Genomic DNA, 19,570 nt, shown 5'->3' on the forward strand with positions numbered 1-19,570 from the left:
ATTTCAAGTTTTTGCTGACGTCTGCCGACACCTGAGAGTGTTTGAGCTGCTGTTACGCTCGGCTTCAATCGGCCGCTGGTGTTGGTCCTGACAGAAATCTCAGAGAGTTTCTTCTGCAGAGCAGAGATGTTGCTTTGGGATGTTTTCTTTCCCCTCTGACTCTCTTCTCTGTTCACGATATCTAATCACAGCTCATATGAATGTCCCAGTGTGGTTGGACATTTACGTCTCCTGCTGGAGTCTTCCTGTCTATTACTTCACAACTGGGACTTCCCGTGGTTTCAGTCCACATGATAGCAAATCACACACACTTACTAAAAAAAAAACATGCAGACGCCAGCAGCGTTTACTGACCCTTAAGGTCTGGTATTATTAAAATCTTAATGCATAGCCTTGACAAATATTATTCTTGAATTACTCTTTTTTTTAAGGACACATGACTTGTATTCATTACTCACTCGTTACATTCTGATCATTTACTGTACGTTAAATCCTTCAGTAACTCATTTGTCAGTTTTTTGGTCTTTTTCAAACTACTGATTATTAACATTCCTTTGTCTCTCCCATATTTGAAGTAACCATGTGTCTTTTGTTATCCGTACAAAAAGCACACCAGTTAGCAGCCAAACTGCATTCTCGTTCCCCACATTGTGTTCACGCTGATGCAGTTTAGCTTAGTTTGGCTCGGCTTAGCTGCAATACAAAACGACACAATCTGCTCTCCTAATCGGGGCCTCGCTCCTGTTCACGGTGTCTTGTGAGAAGCGTTCATGTTTACAGTGTCAGTGACCTCTGACCCCAAATTCAGAGGGCAGCAGGCTGAGGGCATGCTGGAATAGAGTTCAGAAATATTTCATGGAAACATGACGGCAAGTCACACAGGACATAAATCTGTGTTTAAATCAATAGTGAGCCCCACATATTCTCATTCATTTAAATACATATAGGTTTTGTATTATTTATTGCAATTGTGATTTTAGACAGTCAGCGAGTGGACATTTTAGTAATGGTCTGAGAATGGACACATATGTTTTTGCTGATATATCTTTTATGACTGAACATTTTTTCTCCTGCAAAGAGCTGATTGTGATTGCAGCTGGATCACCTTTGGTATTTACACTGACATATTGACACTGGAGCTGAAATTCTTAGTCAATAATTATTTTTATAAGCAGAAATTCACTTCAAAAATATTTGCTGCTATATTCAGTTTCATACAATTTCAAACAGCATCTTTGGGTTTTGGACTGAAAGTCAAAGAAGACGAGAATAATTTTTTCATATAATTAATCAAGACTTATTGATCGATAATTGAACAAAACAGGCCTGAGATAAGCAAGTAATCTACAGTATCACCTGCCATGCCAATAACTTTATACGCTACAAATAATGTGTGCCATTTTGGGGGATTGTTTAGGATCAGAATCAGAAACAGGTTTATAGCCAAGTAGGTTTTTGCGTACAAGGAAATTACATTGGTGTTAATGCATAATGATAAACTTAGAGTAATTCAATATTGTCCAAGGAATTTGCAATGGCAGTGCAATGTATAGAGAATGTATGTTACTATGTACAGAGGTGATAGCCCAATGATGTGCATTAAACAGAGAGTTGCTGGCATTGAAATGGTGAGCATCCGTCTGTGTGATATTCTGTGAGTCCATCAGAACTCATTGCATATCAGTTGCGCCACATCTCCTTGGCTGCTTTTTTTAAAAATAGAGCATCTAATATCCTTCCCCTGCTCTGCTTCTTGGTCCAGCAACAGTGAATGTTGGATGTAATCCTGTGTGTAGCGCTGATCAAGAACATGCTCTACTTTACTGTTATGCCACCAAGATCAGGAGCCGAGAAGCTCTGAGGGGCTTTGAGTTTGATTCAACATCCTCGAAGTTACGTCTTTAACTAGGTCATAAACAGAGACGCCAAACATGTAGTGCATGTGTAGAATCAGTGTGCACAGGTCACACACTGTAAGTCTCTCCTTACAGTGCTATGGGCTGTGCACACTATCCACCTTCTTACAACTTACAGGTGTTACCTTGATGTTAGAACATCCTGGGGACCTTTAGTGGGACTGCAACTAACAGTTATTTTCAATGCAGGCACAAACTTCCATACCGTTTTTCTCCCTTCTCTCTCTGTTATTTTGGCGTTGAGACTCCCGCGTTCAAAACCATTAAAGAGGCACTGTTTCTCATAAATTGCTCAATGAGTTCAGACTGTTAACAAATGAAAGGAAATCCCAACTGAAACGAAGCTAAGTGTCCATGCTGAGCTTTTCCAGTCATTGGCAGCCAGGCCGTGGAGGAAAGACCCTTAAGAGTAATGGAGCGAAACTGTGATGTATCAACTCGATTTTTATTCGGCTTTCACTCCATTTTTTAAGTGGAGAAATTACTGGTGGGAGAGAAGAAAAAGGAAATCAAGTCACTAATGAATATCTTAACATTTAGTGATGTTGCCCTGACAAACAGAAAGCACCTGCTTTCCTATAGTGGTACCGTGGTTAACTTCAGTGTCCTCTCCCATAAATACATCTATTTTTTTGACGACATATTTTTCACCCACTATTTACTATATTTCAATACTTATAGTGTAAATGGTAATTTCACCCAGTATCTTAAGGAAAAATCCATGTTCCCATCCCATTTGTCTGATGAATACGCTGCATGACCGGAGTTCCTGATCCATTTGTCTGATGAAATGCAACACTGCCTTTCACTTCTTTACCATTTTTCCAGAAGCGGGGCAAAACTGAAAGGGTGAAAGTAAAAAGGAACATGACAGTACAGGAAATGACAAACCGAACATTATGGGATGCCGGTTTTCTCTTTCTTGGAAAAGGGGAAAATGCAGGCCAAGCATCAGGTCTCCACCATCTTGTGGCTTCCAGTGCTGCGCCAGCATCCATCCACTGCAGTCGTCGCTCCACACACACACACACACACACACACACACACACACACACACACACACACACACACACACACACACACACACACACACACAGAAAGTATTTGTCACACATTCACATATGCACGCTGGCAATAACCCCCTACATGAAGTTGTGGTTGAGGCATTTTGATTGGACCGGGGCCCTTTATTAACTACCGTTTATGAGGCAGAAGAGTTTCAAACCCAGAAGTTCCAATGTCAAGTGCAAGAGAAAGGGGGATTTTTTTCCTTTCTTTTCCTTCTCTCTTTCATGGAGAGAACAGAATGTACTCAAGGCAACAGGAAGAGAGTGGCTAAAGCCTTAATGATATGGTGGATGATTGTAACCTTGGTTTGTGTGTGTGTGTGTGTGTGTGTGTGTGTGTGTGTGTGTGTGTGTGTGTGTGTGTGTGTGTGTGTGTGTGTGTGTGTGTGTGTGTGTGTGTGTGTGTGTGTGTGTGTGTGTGTGTGTGTGCGTGCGTGCGTGCGTGCGTGCGTGCGCCTGCGCGTCCCCAGTTTGTGTGCAACTGCCTAATTTACTTTTAGCAGGCTAGAGCACAGCTCCCCCAGTCTTTGTGTGACCAGTTTTCACATATGCCAGCCTACGCCACCTACAGCAAATGGACGCAATAGCAGAACCAGTTTAGACCTGCAGATGTAGGCATGTTGATGTTGCTCCCTACTAAAATAATGGCTGCTGCAGTTAAGTAAAACTTGCACCTGCAGATTGTTTCAGCTACAGCTTTTTTTTAATAGATGTGGTTAGCCTGTGTTTGTACTTTTTCCAGTACCCCAGAAAATATGCTCCAGTTACCAGCAACAAAACCCATACATTTAAAATGTGAAACATAAAACCTTAAACTCCAGTTGTATCACTTTCTGAAGGTGGCACATATGTGAACATTGCAGAAGCTGTTACATACCTTACACGTTTACACTCTTGCTGCCGATTTAAGAAAGTAGAAGGTGCCAAAGTCATACAAGGCTGGACTGAGCAGTTGGGTTTAAGCTGTTTTCAGTGTTCTCTTTCATTTTTATGGGGTTGAGTTTAGTGACAGATGCTGTATCGCCTTACGTGGCAAAGACGATCGCAGGAATGCGTTCGATGAAATTTCTTTGACTGATATAAAATCTGGACTCCAAATTGTCCTGATCCAGTTGATGCTCAGAACAGACTAAAGCAAAATCTCAGAAACATTTGTATGTACTCCCTGGGCCCTTGCCATGAAACCCAGACAGTGCCCTGCTTAGGAATGGGCTTCTGCAGAGAGAGGGTTTTGGAGAGCCGTCAGTGGCCTGGTTAAGAGCAGACGAGGCAGAGCGAGGGACTGCAGTGCCCTGGTTAGTCCATCATGAGGAATTTGTCTGCGTAAAAAAGGGGTCAGTTCCTCTGCCTCGCAGCTCCTACTCCCTTCCAGGTGTTCTATAATTGTCAAACGACACACAAAAAATGAAACCGTTCAATTTGAGTAGATCCCCTCCGACCACACTTTCTTCCCTCCGTTTCTCCACATTTTTTAACTTGTTATTGGCCAAACACCTTCTCACATTTTGCTTTTCGTTCCACAGCCTTGAAGATGAATAATAAATCAAAGGAATATTAGGGTTCATGACCACCTATCTATGTGGGTCGTGGTCCTAAATTGAAGAAATTCATGTTCCAAGACTAAATAAGACTCTGATTTCCACTCCATCATTCTTTCAGCTCTAATCTTTCGTCCCTCCTTTTTCCTCTACCGCCCTGCATCTTCTCGTTACTTCTCTCCTCCATTCCATCTCACTCAGCATCCATCTATTCCCGCCTCCTGTCTTATCCCCAATGTAGCTATTGAGGCCCCAGCCCTTGCGATAAGTGAATCAGGTATGTTGATTGGTTTGGCAGAGGCGGGGCCCTTGCCAGAGTCGCTTTGCACGCACCGCCGCCCCTTTAAAGCGCCTACTTGGCCGTGCTGTTGTGCGTGTCTGAGAGAGATGGAGGGGAGAGATGAGGGTGGGAGGTAGAGAGCTGGCAAAGAAATAAAGGGAGAATGAAAGGAGAGGTAGGCAGCCTGCCAAGACAGGAGTAGCTGGACCTAGAGAAACGCCATTATTAACCAGGATGAGGCCCAACCAGAGCGGCTGTCTGAGTTGTTGAATTTCAGAAATGATGTAGGGGCCCAAAACCCAACAGCAAGATAATAAGGAATCTGTTATAGGGAAGATAATGAAGTCTGAACTTATTATTATTATTATTATTATTATTATTATTATTATTATTATTATTGAGTGGGTCAGAACAGTTAGTTATTCTCTTAACCTTTTCACTGGTAACATGGCTGCTTAGTGCAGTGTGAAATGCTCTCATGAAGAATTGAACTGTAGCTAGGTGAGCTAGTGAGCCTTCTCTGCTTTTAATAGATACATGGGAATTTTTCATAGTTTTTTTTTGGACTCTGCTGGAACAGGATCAGTCAGGACAGGTTTGGATCACAGCGACCACCTCAAGACAACAGAGAAAAATTGGTGTACAACTCGCTTAACAAGCCACAGCTGGACAACGCTATGCAACCCGAAAAATGACTTTATTGACTAAGGTGTTTTGGCATTCAAGTCGACAGCAAGGCTTGCAGTTTTCTCTCCCACATTTTTCCCAATTTGTCTTTTCCCCTCTTAAGTCTGTGTACTTTGCAGTATTTCCTCAAAGTCTTGTACTCACTGAGAAGATTACCAAACCACTAGACCTCATGAAAGTAAAGAATAATTAAAACGCTACAGCTAAACGCTTTGAGTTCACATTGTGCCTTTTTTTAAAGTAATCGTTGCCATATTGACTTTCAAAGCGTATTGCCTTGGTTTATGTTCAACAAGACATTTAACGAATTGTGGGAAAAGTGGTTTGGGCTTCTTACACCAAATGAAACGATTGAAAATATTTGAAACTGTGCTGGAGTAAACCATAATGGCAAGTTATACCTTGTCGAATACCATGTACGCACATAGATAAAAAAGACTTTACTGCATTGGTTGCAGCAGTAAAAGTTATTTAATGTAAAGGAAAACTACAGTCTTTAAATGTAGTGGTTTGTAGCTTCAGAGAGGCAATCTTTGAACACGGTGCTGTAGATTAAGGGAAAGAGGAGGCATGGAGCCGCTTGTCAGGGGGTCGATAAGTGATGATGTGTGCAGATGTTACGTCCTACCCTCGGGTCGATTTTCCTGCGTGGTCAGTGGGGGAAGCTCACCAGAATGAAGGGAATAGGGGAGTAATGGGATCCAGGAAAGCACACTACCTGAATCATGCATGAGACGACAGCTTCAGCTGGTAGATTTATGGAGGCCATGCTGCGGTGTAATCTTTGTTCTCATCAGATATGCTGCATGCTGGGCCAACAGATCGATATTACGTGTGTGTGTGTGTGTGTGTGTGTGTGTGTGTGTGTGTGTGTGTGTGTGTGTGTGTGTGTGTGTGTGTGTGTGTGTGTGTGTGTGTGTGTGTGTGTGTGTGTGTGCGCGCACGAGTGCGACACAGACCTAATGGTCTCTGTCGAGGAGTGAAACACTTTTCCTTCATCATCACATCCGTCCGTGTGTAGATACTGAATTGTAAGTCGCTTTGGATAAAAGCATCTGCTAAATGACCGTAATGTAATGTAATGTCCCATGTGACCATGACTGTAGTGTTGTGAGGGGCCTGTGATGTCATGGTTGCCACGGTGACAGCAGTGTATGTGTGCAAATGGGGGGATGTGAAGGAGGTCTGTGTTATTGAGATATGCTGCTGTCAGCAGAAGCAAGCAAGCAAGCATAATTCGATGTTGGATACAACAGCAGCAGGGAGACTACAAAGTGTGTGCGTGTGTGTCTGTGTGTTCAAGCCTGTGCAGGCATGTTGAAAGCCCCATACTCACACATAACATGTAATCAGTGCCACCTCCATCTCCTTCAAGGGACAGGCAAGGTGAAATGTATGGCGGTTCAGTGGAAAGAGAGGTGCAGTGTTCATATTATGTCCACTTAATACTACTTGTCATTTGTAATTGTTATACAATTTAGCCAGTTTCTGTTTGTGACAAATTGTGTGTGAGTGTTTTTATTGTAATATAAAAGTGTAAAATGTGACTGTTCTGATCGTTTTCCTCACTAACTAAGCTATGTTTTGAGAATGCAAATGACAGTCATTCCTTATTTGTCAATGACAAAGTGTTATTTCCTCTCTCCCTCCTACAGATGACAGATTTGTCTGCTAAACGCCACTCTGAGTGAACTTCAAAGTCTTAAAGCGACAGTGACGGACAGAACGCTGGGAAAAAAAAGAAAAAAAAAAGAGTATTTTCCCCAAGAAAGGACTTGATAACACTTCCACACAAATGTGGACCTCCCAAAACATTGTCATCAAATAATCTGAACAACAAAGCAAACACAACAGATAAAACGCAAATAATTTTGTAGCCATGTCTGACCATAAAGACGTGACACATCGCCACCTGCGGCACAAGCTACAGAACCTCGGCCGAAGACTGGATGAACTGGAAGAAGCAACCAACAAGCTGCAGAAGTCGGAGGATGAGCTACTTGACCTGCAGGTGAGCACTGGTTGACTTCAGACAGTGTTTGTTTGTGTGTGCATATCAGAAGCAATGAGTGGAATAGATATTCACTACATGAATAGATTAATGAATGGTTGAACACTGTCTCTCTCTCTCTTCTACAGGACAGAGTCATCCAGGGAGAAGGCAGCAACTCATCCCTGCTTGGAGACGTGGAGGACCTTAGGAAACGTCTCCTAAAGATCCAGGGGAAGGATGAGGAGGTACGCAAAGCTGAGGATCTCTGCCGCACAGTCAGAGAGAAACTGGAAGAAGAGGAAAGCCTGACGAAGGAGCTAAAAGCCGAGATTGAACGTCTACAACGGAGGATGGCAGAACTGGAGAAACTGGAAGAAGCTTTTGGGAAAAGCAAGTCTGACTGCAGCCAGCTCTGCCTGAGCCTGAATGAGGAAAAGAACTTGACCAAGAAGCTCTCGTCAGAGTTGGAGGCCCTCAAAGCCCGTCTGAAGGAGGTGGAGGGCTCTGAGACAAAGCTGGAGAAAGCAGAGCAGGCTTTGGCTATGGATCTTGAGAAACTCAAAGGATTCACCCAAACCTTTATGAGTGAGCGTAAGAGGCTACTAGAGAAACAGAGGGAGGACGAGAAGATCATTCTGAAGCTGACAGAAAAATTGGAGCACCAGAAGAATTGCCTTAGCCTGTCTGCAGACCCCGGTCGTGCAGATTTCATGAGGTCACGAATTGAGGATGAGCTTTCATCCACAGGGCTCCTCACGGGTAAACTGGCTGGACGCAAGAAGAGCCTTGAGTACTTGAAGCTGGCTGATGACAACATCGGTCTTGTGAACAAATCTGAGAATGAGAAGAACAGCGGTCTTGAAGGCTCGCATGATGAGGACAACAAAGTAAAGGAACTGACACAGGAAGTAGAGAGACTGAAGAATCGCCTTAAACAGCTGGAGATAGTGGAGGAAGATCTAAAGAGTTCAGAGTCCAAAAATGGCGAACTTCATGAGAAGTTCCAGATGGAACGAAACCGTGCTCGCCAACTGAACGAGCAGGTGGAACAGCTCAGGACGCAGCTGTGCGGGAAAGGTGGAATTGGAAGAAATGGAACCAGTAATGTGGATAAACACGGCAATGTAAGCACCAACATTTGCCCAAAAAGCCCTGCTAAAGTCCTGGAGAATGGCAAAGCTGAGAATGAAGAGATTATTGTGAAGGGATGTTTCAGACAAGAGAAGCCCAAATATAGGAGTGCTGCAACCGTCTCAGAGCCGAGTTCCCCCAAACACAGAAACAGGGAGCTCTCTCCTCAACATAAGAAAGAGACAAAGCTGAGGAGCAAAGATCCCAACCACTCAGAGGAGAGCTCTCCCAAGTCTGTGAGGAGAGCCCTGAGTCCTGCGCATAAGAGTAGAAGGACACCCAAAACCCCAGCTACTGCGATTTCTTCTGATAACAGAACAAGAGACACAAGACGAGGCAGTGAGGAAAAGACGAGAGGAGCCACTCCCTGCTCTGTAAACGCATCCTTGAGTGAGATTAAGAAAGCGCCTGTTCTTAGCCGCTACCCTCCAGCAGCTAATGACCAGAAGCCACTGAGGACGGCTCACAAACAGACTGATGGGGATAATAAAAAGGGCAGAGTAGAAACGTTTTCAAAACTATACGTAGGTAGTGATAGTGAATCAAACAACTCTGATGTAGTGCCTGACAGTTCAAGTATCATCAACAGTATATCTGCTTTAGAGAAGGACACAGCGTCCGCCTCAGATCAGGAATCAACAGACCAAGTTCATGAATCTGTCTCTGTATCTGTCGCCCCTACCCTGTCCAAAGCCAATGGAGCCTACGCAGCCTTCAGATCCCCCGTCACTCCACTGTTGCCCAACGACCAGGGGTCAGAAGGTCATTCATCTGCCTCTGAAACAGAATCTACTGGTTCAAGGCCCTCTGAACCAGAGCCTGTAACTGAGACGACTACTTCAACTGTAAGCAGTAGGACTGCAACCTCCAGATATCCTAGATACCCCCATGTCCATGACTCACATTCAGAGGGTTCTTCTTCCAGGAGCTCGTTTGATGAAGAGCTCCACAACAGAACACTGTTAGCTGAGGGAGGCCAACAGGGGCCCACACACACTGCATCGGAAATCGAGATCCAGCGAGTGTGCAGCCCACGCGAGGCTCTGAGGTCAAAAGCTGTCATCAAGCCTGCGATCGTAGAGATCGACAGGAAGGAAGTGATGATTTCAGAACCTTTGCCTACAAATGGCAAACCCAAAATCTCCACCAAACCTATCGTGACCACCACTAGTAAAATGACCAGTAGTATAACCATCTACCCCAATGACCCAAGCTCTTCAAGAACAAGCAGTCGCAGCAGCAGTGTGTCCAGTGAGCCCATGCCGATCAAAGAACGCCACACCTCCACTAGTAACATCCTCATAGGTAAGAACGGTAAAGGTTGGCAGTCATGTTTTTATCAGTGCAGGTGCTATGATACAATTTATTTTAACTATTTGAACATGAGGTGTAAAAATGCAAGACTTAAAAGTCTACAGCCAGGTTAGCAGTTCTGTGAGGCTGTATTCAAGATGTGCTTTGAGCTAAATGGTAATGTCAGCATGCTATCATGCTCACAGTGACGATGCTAGCATGCTGATGTTTAGCAGGTATAACGTTTACAATGTTCACCATCTAGCTGTAGCAGCTGCATTACTGTCTTGTTACTCTTACTGTCAGCTTGTTGCAACTATAAAATGTTTTGGTTGGAAAATATTGGATATACTTTTATTCATTGCCAGGCCCCAGCAGTGAGCACCATGGCAGCATCTCCGTCCCGTATGAGATCTCCATTCCCAAAAGTGAGATCACCTTGCGGTCGTGCCAAGACCAGGACTGCATAGTAGACGACCACAGTGATTCCTCATCAAGGTCCAAACACCACAACACTTCCAGAGTGGAGACCACCACCAGCCACCTGTGCTGCCAGCGCGGCAACTTCAGCCTCCAGTCCATGGACACCACTTCTGCAGACTTCAACGACACAGAGTCAGGCTTCGAAAGCAGCAGCAGCAGCAGCACCACCACGGTCACCAGCTGGAGACACCAAAGACAAGGCCAGCACTCCCAAGAAGACAGTTTACCAGACTCGAAGAATGTGACCGTGAGAAGCACCTGGAAGAACCGGGGCACTGTGTCAGCGGATGAGACGGGCCGAGGAAGAGGAGGTGCAAGGACCATGACTGATGGGGGGTCTGAGGATGAAGCAGAGGTCGCAACAACATGGAGGGCTTACCGGGCAACCACCTTTGACACAGAAGAAACAATAAACAGCGGAACAGGAGCTGGTGGGAATGCTGAGGCACAGAGGGGAGTCAAGCCGTCCCCTGCAGAGGTGAGCTAAAGAACAAATGTATGAGACAAATGAGTATGTTCTTTACACAAAGTTAATAATAAATTGGAGGATATGAACTACTTAATAGTTGCATAATGTTGCTCTTTGTGTTGCTTCCTGTGCCAGGTGTACATGCGTAGGATCAACAGTGTGGTCACTAATACCAGAGAGGTCGAGGACCCTGTGCTTCGCAGAGGCAAATGCTCACAGTCTCCCACCACGGAAGCAAGAGGTCTGGGAAGGACCGTTCCCCACGCACCTGTTACCGCTCAGTCCTGGGGCCGACCCTACACACAACAACCACCGGTAGGACGACGCACTTTAGTTTTTGTGACACTTTTGTGCTCTCATAAGATGTGTTCTTTTATTTTTTTTCAAAATATGGCTGGTAATTTTACATACTTTGAGTGTTTAGTGTTTTGACAATGTGGAAGGACAACTCACTTAAAGTAACTCAATCACTTCAAATTTAATTCCTCCCTTCTTGGAAAATTTGTTCTTGTGTCTGCTTTAAATTTCTCAAACTTTTCTGGCATTAAACAAACATGTGACGGCACTATTGCTGCATAATGTGTCTTCTAAAATACCCTGCATTGCTACGCAGGTGAAGGCCTTATGCGTACCACTCTGCAAATGGTTGTCTTGCAGATAAAAGTCCAGAAAGTACAACCACAGCGCTGAGCTCCTGGTGTGTCCACTTTGCATGAGAGCTCAGCTTGTATTTTTCCCTGACGCCAGGCTCTGCGACTTCAAGCTTAGCACAGCAGTTCTGTAGGCCCCACTCCTGCTGCCCCAGTAAGCACAAAGAGAAAAGGGTGGGACAAAATAAAAAAGAGGGAGGATGGAAATGAAAAAGACCTTAACAGGGGGAAAAGAGGGAAGAAAATGGCTTTCATTTAAATGTGCCACCACAGTCTGTGCCCCTGCCAGGCTATTCTACACAAACATTACAAAAAAACCTGTTGCTCACCCCCACTTGCATACATTGGATTACTGTGTGTTTGTGTATTGATCCACATACATGAATCTTTCACCTGTTACTGTGTAAGAGCTTATATTTTAGGCTTCTGGTTTTCTTTTAGTACGGGAAAATGTAATGTAATCACGATCTGCCATATGACTTCAACACTTTTGTGGCCCTACATTATAAACAATTAATTATAAAGACACAGATTGAGCCCACTAATTTCATGCATGTGTGCCTATCTGTTAACATGTAAGATTATGTGCATAGCTACAATTTCATTAATGGAGTGTGAAAGTTTATACAAGTCTTTAAAAGATGAGGTGAAAACTACTAATGGGCTACAGTATTAACTTGTCTATTGGTATATAATATATTGTCAAATGGCCGTAGTACTGCTTACAGAGTGGGCTCCATGGCTACAATAACATCAGTCTGTCAGTTTGACAAACTATGCTGGACTAGAGGCCTTTGGGTAAAATCTCTGTGTTTTCCCCTATAAATAAACTGGATGTTGCCAAGGAGACCAACACATACATGCAAAGTGTCTGCTGTCTCATCCATCATGTTTGCTCACATTAGCTTTACCTTCATTTAAACTGTCTTTGTCTTACATATACTGTATATATACACAGCACACAGAGATTGCCTGTAGAAGATAAGATAAGATTTAACTGGAGGTTGCCACCTGGGTATACCACAACGTCATCATTTTTATAGCCGTCATGCTCTATGGGGTATTCTTTTAGAAGTAGCGTATTGAAGGGATATTGACCAGGTCAGGACCAGGACTTGAGGAGGTTGCAGGGTCGTGGTTGTGTTCTGCACCAAAGCTGGGCAGTGCTTTTAGGCTTCATGGGTTCTCTTCCTCTGAGAACTTTCCCTAAGGCTGACCATCAACTCTTTTTTCTTTTTTTTTGGTATGTGTCAACTATCAAGTGCTAAAAAGGTAATATTGAATTATGACGTCCCGACCCACGGCTTTTTTCACAAGCATAATGCCCGACTACTGTTTTCCCCTAAAGTTAGCACTGTTACCTTGCCGTAGTTTGCGCTGTTCTTGCTGTTGGCACCATTAGTTGCTAGCCGCCTGCTCAGCCGTCACCATGTTGAGAGCTGTGTGGAGGCAATCCCTCTGCTCTGAATATCGTATTGAGAACCTTTTAACATGTTAAAATCTAGTTTAATGTGAGCATCCGTCACACACCACTATGTTCCAGTCACAACAAAGATGATGAACACCGTTTGGGTCTTTCATCTACAGCCAGAAGATCCATTACATAAAAAAAACACATCAGCTAACATGACGTTAGAGCTGTAATTGCCTACAGGGCCCCTCCCTCTTATTAGCCTCAATGGGCTCAATGAAATCAGCTTTGTTTTTATTTCTGACGCCTCCCTGCCCACTTATTTAATGTCATGCAAGCCCTGACATGAGCAAAGTGGCTTCAAGTCGTGTATTTGAGAAGCTCTGTCGGGGTCAGTGCCCGCATCAGTTCTACTACATGGCCTTGACCCCAGCGCTTTTTCAGACCCTGTCCCACAACACTCATGCTTGATAGCCCTGGTTATCCTAAAGCCCTGAGTCCCTGTCCTGTCTCGGATGTGGTAAATCAGGAGTGACCTTTTTTTGTCAGTTGTGCACTATGCTATGGAAATTTCCCAAACCCACTTAGTTGACACTGCGGTACTTTCAAACCACGTTCATCTTGATATTTAATGGATGAACTGGTCACTCTGTTTGGATAGCAATTATGAAGAAAAATTGCTGTGTGCAAAAAAAACCCAACATACTTCAATCCATAATTATGCTTCAAAGCATGTCTTGGAGCACAGCTGATAATTTTTGGTTTGGATTCTAAGAACATTTCAGTGGTCTGAACAGCATCCATTCCCAAGAGGTTTGGATAACTACAGCTGTAGTTGGGACAGAGGGAGGTTGGGATTAGTTTGTGATTGCTGTGTCAAAAGTTGATAGAAGAGGTTTGTGTTCACGTTTGTAGATGGAGGCATGTGGGCTATTAATGGAAGGGGAATGTCGTTAACGTCCTTCCATTCTCCTTTGGCTCAGGCTTCATTCACCAAAGTTCCACACGTTTATATATGATGTTGTAATTTTAGACATTTACTCTTAAATTCTCTTTTAATATTAAAAGATTGGTTGAAAAATGTATATCTTTGCTAGAGATTAAAATATATCTCCTGTCTACATGACCTACATGTCTTTTGTAAGCATTTACATCAAAGGCTTCCCAGTGATCAGAGTAGTGCAGACTGAAAATCAGCGATCAATAAATAGTCATTAAGGAGGAGACAACACTCCCAGTTCCTTTAAGCACCCTGGAGCGATCTGGGAAAACTGACAGCTTATTGATTAGCTTTCTTTCGTGAACCTCATGTATAAATTATTTGGATGCCATTTTTTCAAACCTCTAGCGCACAGAGAACGACATCTTTTCATCTAATGAAAGGTCATTTTTGTTGTCATCATGATCCAAATCAATGGCTGCTGTTTAACCTTGACTGTTGCCTCTGGTTTGTCCAAACCAATGTTTGCAACGTTTTTCCCACTCAAGTGGCCCGGCTCTGTGGATTCGGTTGACCACATTGGTCCAGAACAAACTATATCAACAACCGCCATTTTATGCAGACATTAATGGCGTCCAGAGGATGAAGCCCACTGACTTTGTTGATCCCCTCAATTTAACTATAGCACCACCATGACAGTGATATTTTAGTTTAGTTTTTTTTATGGATTGATGGATTGGCACAAAGTTTACCATACAGGACTTGGTCCAAAACACGCGTAAAGATATGAATAAACCTAACAGGTCAGTGTTAAATGGTGCTTGCTTTCTGTAGCAGTCACTCCACAGAACAGAGCAGAACAGTGCTGTAGTGATTCCTCCCCACTGTAGCTGTAGGAAACCTCAGCCTGGACATGAATGAACCGTGAACTTATGTTTGGCTGAGGACAGCGGGGCCGATATGGCCGATGAACGAGATACCCAAACATCCTTTGTTGAGTCAAAAACCAGCGGCAGCAAGGTAAAGTGTGGGATCCTGGCTAGTCTACTACTCACCATTCGCCTGATCTGACCCGTGCAGAAAAATCCCTCTGGAATAAGAGTTGTAGAGCATCAAACAACAGACACTGTACAAACGCCCCATGAAAAGCTATAAAAGAATGGCTTTTATAAATCATAACCAATAAACAGATCATCACCGGGGAAAATCAAACACACATTTTTACCTTTTTCTGAAACATTTCACCTGGAGTGTCAAGAGTGTTGTCTTGCTGGAGAGGTGATTTAAGAGTTTGGGTTGGCAAGACATCCCCATTCCTTTAGAATTGGGCGAGAGACCAAGGGCAGACAGATTTAAAGTAGGGATATAATTTCTTCTGCAGACGCTCTGACACGCTACGTGTATTACTTCTTAAATCTGCTGGCCTTCACTTTGCATTAGAAAGAAGAGCTTTCTCACAGTGTCCTTTTGGTTTTCAAAGTAAACTCTTGGAAACTGTATTGATGATCCTAACAAAGAGCCTTCTTTTCTCATAAAAGTATGTATACCCGAAAAAGCCTAAAACACCCTATAGGAATAGTTTGACATCTTTGAAAACTTGTTAGACGAGAAGATTGATACCACTCCGATGTCTCTACGGTAAATATGAATCTGCAGTTGGTTCGCTTAGCTTAGACAGACTCGCTAAAGAATAGACCAGCCCACAACGCAACATTTTTACAGATATGATAAATATCACAGAACATGAGTAACCTTTTCATTTGACATACAAAGTTGGCTTTTCTTCGTCCTATCTTTTCTGTTTTTTATGGTGTCAAGTTATCACGCTGTGCTGCCAGACATGATTTAACGTTTCTGATTATAGCGGCCTATAAAAGCGGGTTTTCCAAGCTGAAGGCCTTCAGGTGTGAGCTGGAGCGGGTCTGTGATGACAGCAGCACTTGCTGTTCCAGTAGATTTCCTCTGCTGTGGCACATCAACTTACTTAACAGCATTTATTACAGGCTGACGTTGCTCTTGCCCAGATATTTTCTTAAATTAACTTTCAGCCACATGAGGAAAAAGCTCTCCGTTGGCGCGCACACCCACACACACACACACACACACACACACACACACACAAGTTACTAATTTTCCCTCGACTGAAGCCACACATCTTTTAAAAGATGTTTTGGTTCTATTGAGCGTTACACTTCATCATTTTCAAGCCTTTTCTTTTTTAATAAAATGCCAAATCTTTATTGTCAGGTGTCTTTACTTTAGTTATTTTAAGCCTATTACAATATGTTGAACAAAGCACAAGCCTCCTGTTGATTGTAGGAGGAACACTGGAAGTGCATTACTTGGCAACCTTGTAAAAGCCCCCGGTCTTGCAGCTGTGGCTTACCATAGAAGGAGAATATGCCACTCTGCCGTTTCCTCCCTTCGGTGACTGGAGCAGGAAGTGACCACACTGAACACGCCTACTTGGCAGGGATCGCTGGTGACTGATTTCCTGTCTGTTACCCCTGGAGACCGAGAAAGGCAGTCCAGCAGGGCACCATTAAAGCCAATTAGTGAGAAAGCATTCTAAAACTGCATCAGAAGCCAACTCCAACCCACCAAATGTCACTAATTATGGTGCTTTTTTTCAAGCTGAAATTACAGGAGCGGGGTGCTGTTTCTGTGTGCTTTAGGAACTGCATCGTCATCTAACTCTCGCTTTCTCCGAGCAGGGTTGCTGAGGTTATGAGAGGGGACGTGCCGCTGTAGCCACCACAGACTAGTAACGTTGGGTTTGTTTTCTAGTCAGCCCACCAAATTATAAATCTCTCAGCTTGGGGTATGTTTGGGGTTTTTGGTTGGGGATTTTTCCCTTGGCAGAAGTCCACATGGCAGTCTTTCCCTGTCACACACCAGTTAACATAAACAGCATATATTTAATGCCTGCATAATGCAAAAGTCCAAACAAAATGCCCAGAGCTCCTAACACAACTCCAGAATATGGGATTGAAGGAATTGACCTCTGTTGTAATGTTCGTGTTTCTGACAATGCAAATGCCAAACCAACCCACGTCTTAAACTTGCTGCTGCTGCCAATTCTGAAAGGGAACAAGATTTGTCTTTATCAAGTTTTCTAACCTTTCCAGGCTGCTGATAGCGCAGAGCCCAGTCCAAACCCGAGCGACAGTCCAGCCTCCTGGAGACGGCAGATACCCAGCAGCGACTCTCATCACCTGGGGAGCTCTAGTGACCGGGCGTCCAAGACGGCGGGGGCCTCCTCCAGAGGGGACCTGTGGTCCAGTCGGGGACAAGGGTCAGGGGCCAGAGCTGAAGGGAGGAGTGGAGCGGGGAGCCGACCATGGAGTCATCGTCACTCTGAGCATCATTAGACCAGCTGGGGTCTTAGCAGCACTTCTATAGCAAGAGGACAGGTAGGAGAGGACAGGGTCTTTTCTTTTGTCCCCTGAAACTCATTAATTAAAGTGATCTTAACCCCTACCCCTTTTGGAATGACGTCACATCTCCTAATGAGGTTTCAAATCGAATGCAGTATTAAGCTAACCTGACACTGCTGTAGCACATTTCCCAGCGCAGCAGTGCAGTGGTTTAATGAGTAGAGTGACCCCCAGTGGGAAGCCCCAGCTTCCCTGCATGTAACAGTTAGCATCCACCCTGCTGAGGGGTCCACGAGCAAGGCACTTCCAGGTGAACTGTGCTGTAGCTAAACCTGGAAGCATGCGTGAGAGAGAAATCCTGAATTGTTAATAATTCTGAATATTTTCCTGATTCCTCAGCAGTTTCCTGGGAAGAATGATGTACTTAAGCACAAATTAGGAGACATTTTAAGGTTGTTGTTGTTTTTTTAAAGAAAAGCTCCATTTGAAAAATTATTCACTTTTCAGAAAAGGTATTTTTCATACATGTTACATACTTGTATACCAGTATGTTCAGCTGATTAAAACACTTGAGGTTTTCTGGAAATAGATTTTCATTGGTAAGTGTACCAATGAAGCTTAATTAGTACCAAATTACTTTGTTCTTTCTGGCACACTTTTTTGGAAATTATTTGGAAATTATGGACCAATCATGTCAAAAGAAGATGAATAGTTGTGTTAAAATAATGAAGGTTTAAGCAAGATCTTTGTCTTCATTTTTTTTTCTTGACAGCACTCCATCAAGCTCTCAAAGGCACAAGAAGGGCCAAACATCAGTCTCCCATCAACTAATGGCTTCCATCTCCAAAAGTCAACATCTACAGCTTTTATAGCAAAGAAAAGAAAACTAGCAGTTGCAGCCACATAGTACAACAAACCACAGACCTGACATCCTTACTCTGACCCCGAGTGTGTGCTGAGACGTGAACAGCTCTTCCTATCCGGAACTTTCTCTGTCCCAAAAGAGGCATAAATGGAAAGACAGTGCCTGTACAGTGTTTTGGAGGTCGCCTCACCAGCCCATGTATCCTCTTCTGCTTCTCGTGTTGGATGTATTATAGTGTAATCTCGAAACTTGACAAGGGAGAGGCTGGCATGTTGTGGACGGCTGGGGATTTTTCTGCGTGCCAGAAATGGTTTAAAGAGATTTATAGGAAGGACCATTACAGTGACCTCAATGGAGCTGGATATATCGCTTCTGCGTCAGAATTTCAACCTTTCTCCATCTCTGAAAAAAAAACAAAAAAAACAAAACAATCTTCAATCAACAGCAGTACAATGTTTAAGATGAGTCTTCATCTCACAGAGCTGGATCTTCATGCAGAGTTCTTCACAAACTAATAGATCTTTAACTTTGTAATGTGACCAAAAACAGGAAGCGAATTATTGTCTTTGCTGAGTCCGTGTGTGCGCTTTACGATTTTTCTCACACATAAATACACAAAACCATACAAACACATGCACATTTAAAATTTTTGGTTCATTTTTAACCCATGTCACCACTTTCTGGCATGTGGCCTCAAAACTGGATTTAATTTGGGGTCTTAGATGTTGAGTGAACATTTGCATGTTTCGAAGTAATAAATGAAGAGCACTTGAAAGATTGTGACTCAGCATGTACTTTGCCTAAAGGATTGTTGGTGGGCTTCATTTAAGGAGCGCGCGCGCACACACACACACACACACACACACACACACACACACACACACACACACACACACACACACACACATACACAGATGAATTCTGACAGGCCGGGACCTTATTTATGCTTTTTGCCATTTTCACCAGTTATTTAGATTCTTTGTAATTCGCTTCCTGTTCTGCATTATCCTTTCTCTTTCTGCTCAACCATATCAAGAAAATTGTAGTTTGCACGCAGTGAAATGCAATGCACATGTAGAAAAAAAGAATAATTGGGGGGGTTGGGGGGGTATTGTTTATAACCTCAAACCATGCTACAATTTCCATGGTGCTTTGTTTTACAGCTCTTGCAATTGTCCTCCTTCATGTATTTTTAGAGAGCCATAGCAAAAGAGGAGCTTCTCTTTTAACTGATCATTGGACTTCGGATTACCAGCAAACCTGGCCTGGCAATGTGGACATTTTTTCAGTGCTGCTGTAAATACTGGTCTACATGCCAGCCAGTCATAGGAAGACACGAGACTCCTAATCACAAGGAACTAACAGTTCAGCTTGTATGTGACTGGGTTCGCCGTGCGAATTGTCCCAGCTTATCTCCATTTCTTATTTCTGTACAGGTGTATTATTTTGTTACATCATAAAATATCAACA

At 43.5% G+C, this 19,570-nt stretch overlaps 1 protein-coding gene across 2 annotated transcripts in view; it reads left to right on the forward strand.

Moving 5' to 3' along the window:
• Positions 1-19,557, forward strand: part of LOC137884575 (leucine zipper protein 1-like) — a 39,235-nt gene extending 19,678 nt beyond the window's left edge. For both annotated transcript variants that reach the window (XM_068726418.1, XM_068726419.1), the window contains 6 exons: positions 7,144-7,499; positions 7,628-9,917; positions 10,274-10,866; positions 10,993-11,172; positions 16,987-17,271; positions 18,008-19,557. In XM_068726418.1, the coding sequence (XP_068582519.1) occupies positions 7,368-7,499; positions 7,628-9,917; positions 10,274-10,866; positions 10,993-11,172; positions 16,987-17,229 (3,438 nt within the window). In that variant the 5' untranslated portion in view covers positions 7,144-7,367 and the 3' untranslated portion in view covers positions 17,230-17,271; positions 18,008-19,557. The remainder of the gene's footprint in view (positions 1-7,143; positions 7,500-7,627; positions 9,918-10,273; positions 10,867-10,992; positions 11,173-16,986; positions 17,272-18,007) is intronic.
• The last annotated feature ends 13 nt before the right edge of the window (positions 19,558-19,570 follow it).

This window comes from Cebidichthys violaceus, unplaced genomic scaffold (assembly GCF_023349555.1).
Source record: "Cebidichthys violaceus isolate CVI_PGR_0920_01 unplaced genomic scaffold, fCebVio1.0.p SCAF_39, whole genome shotgun sequence".
Classification (NCBI taxonomy): Eukaryota; Metazoa; Chordata; class Actinopteri; order Perciformes; family Stichaeidae; genus Cebidichthys; species Cebidichthys violaceus.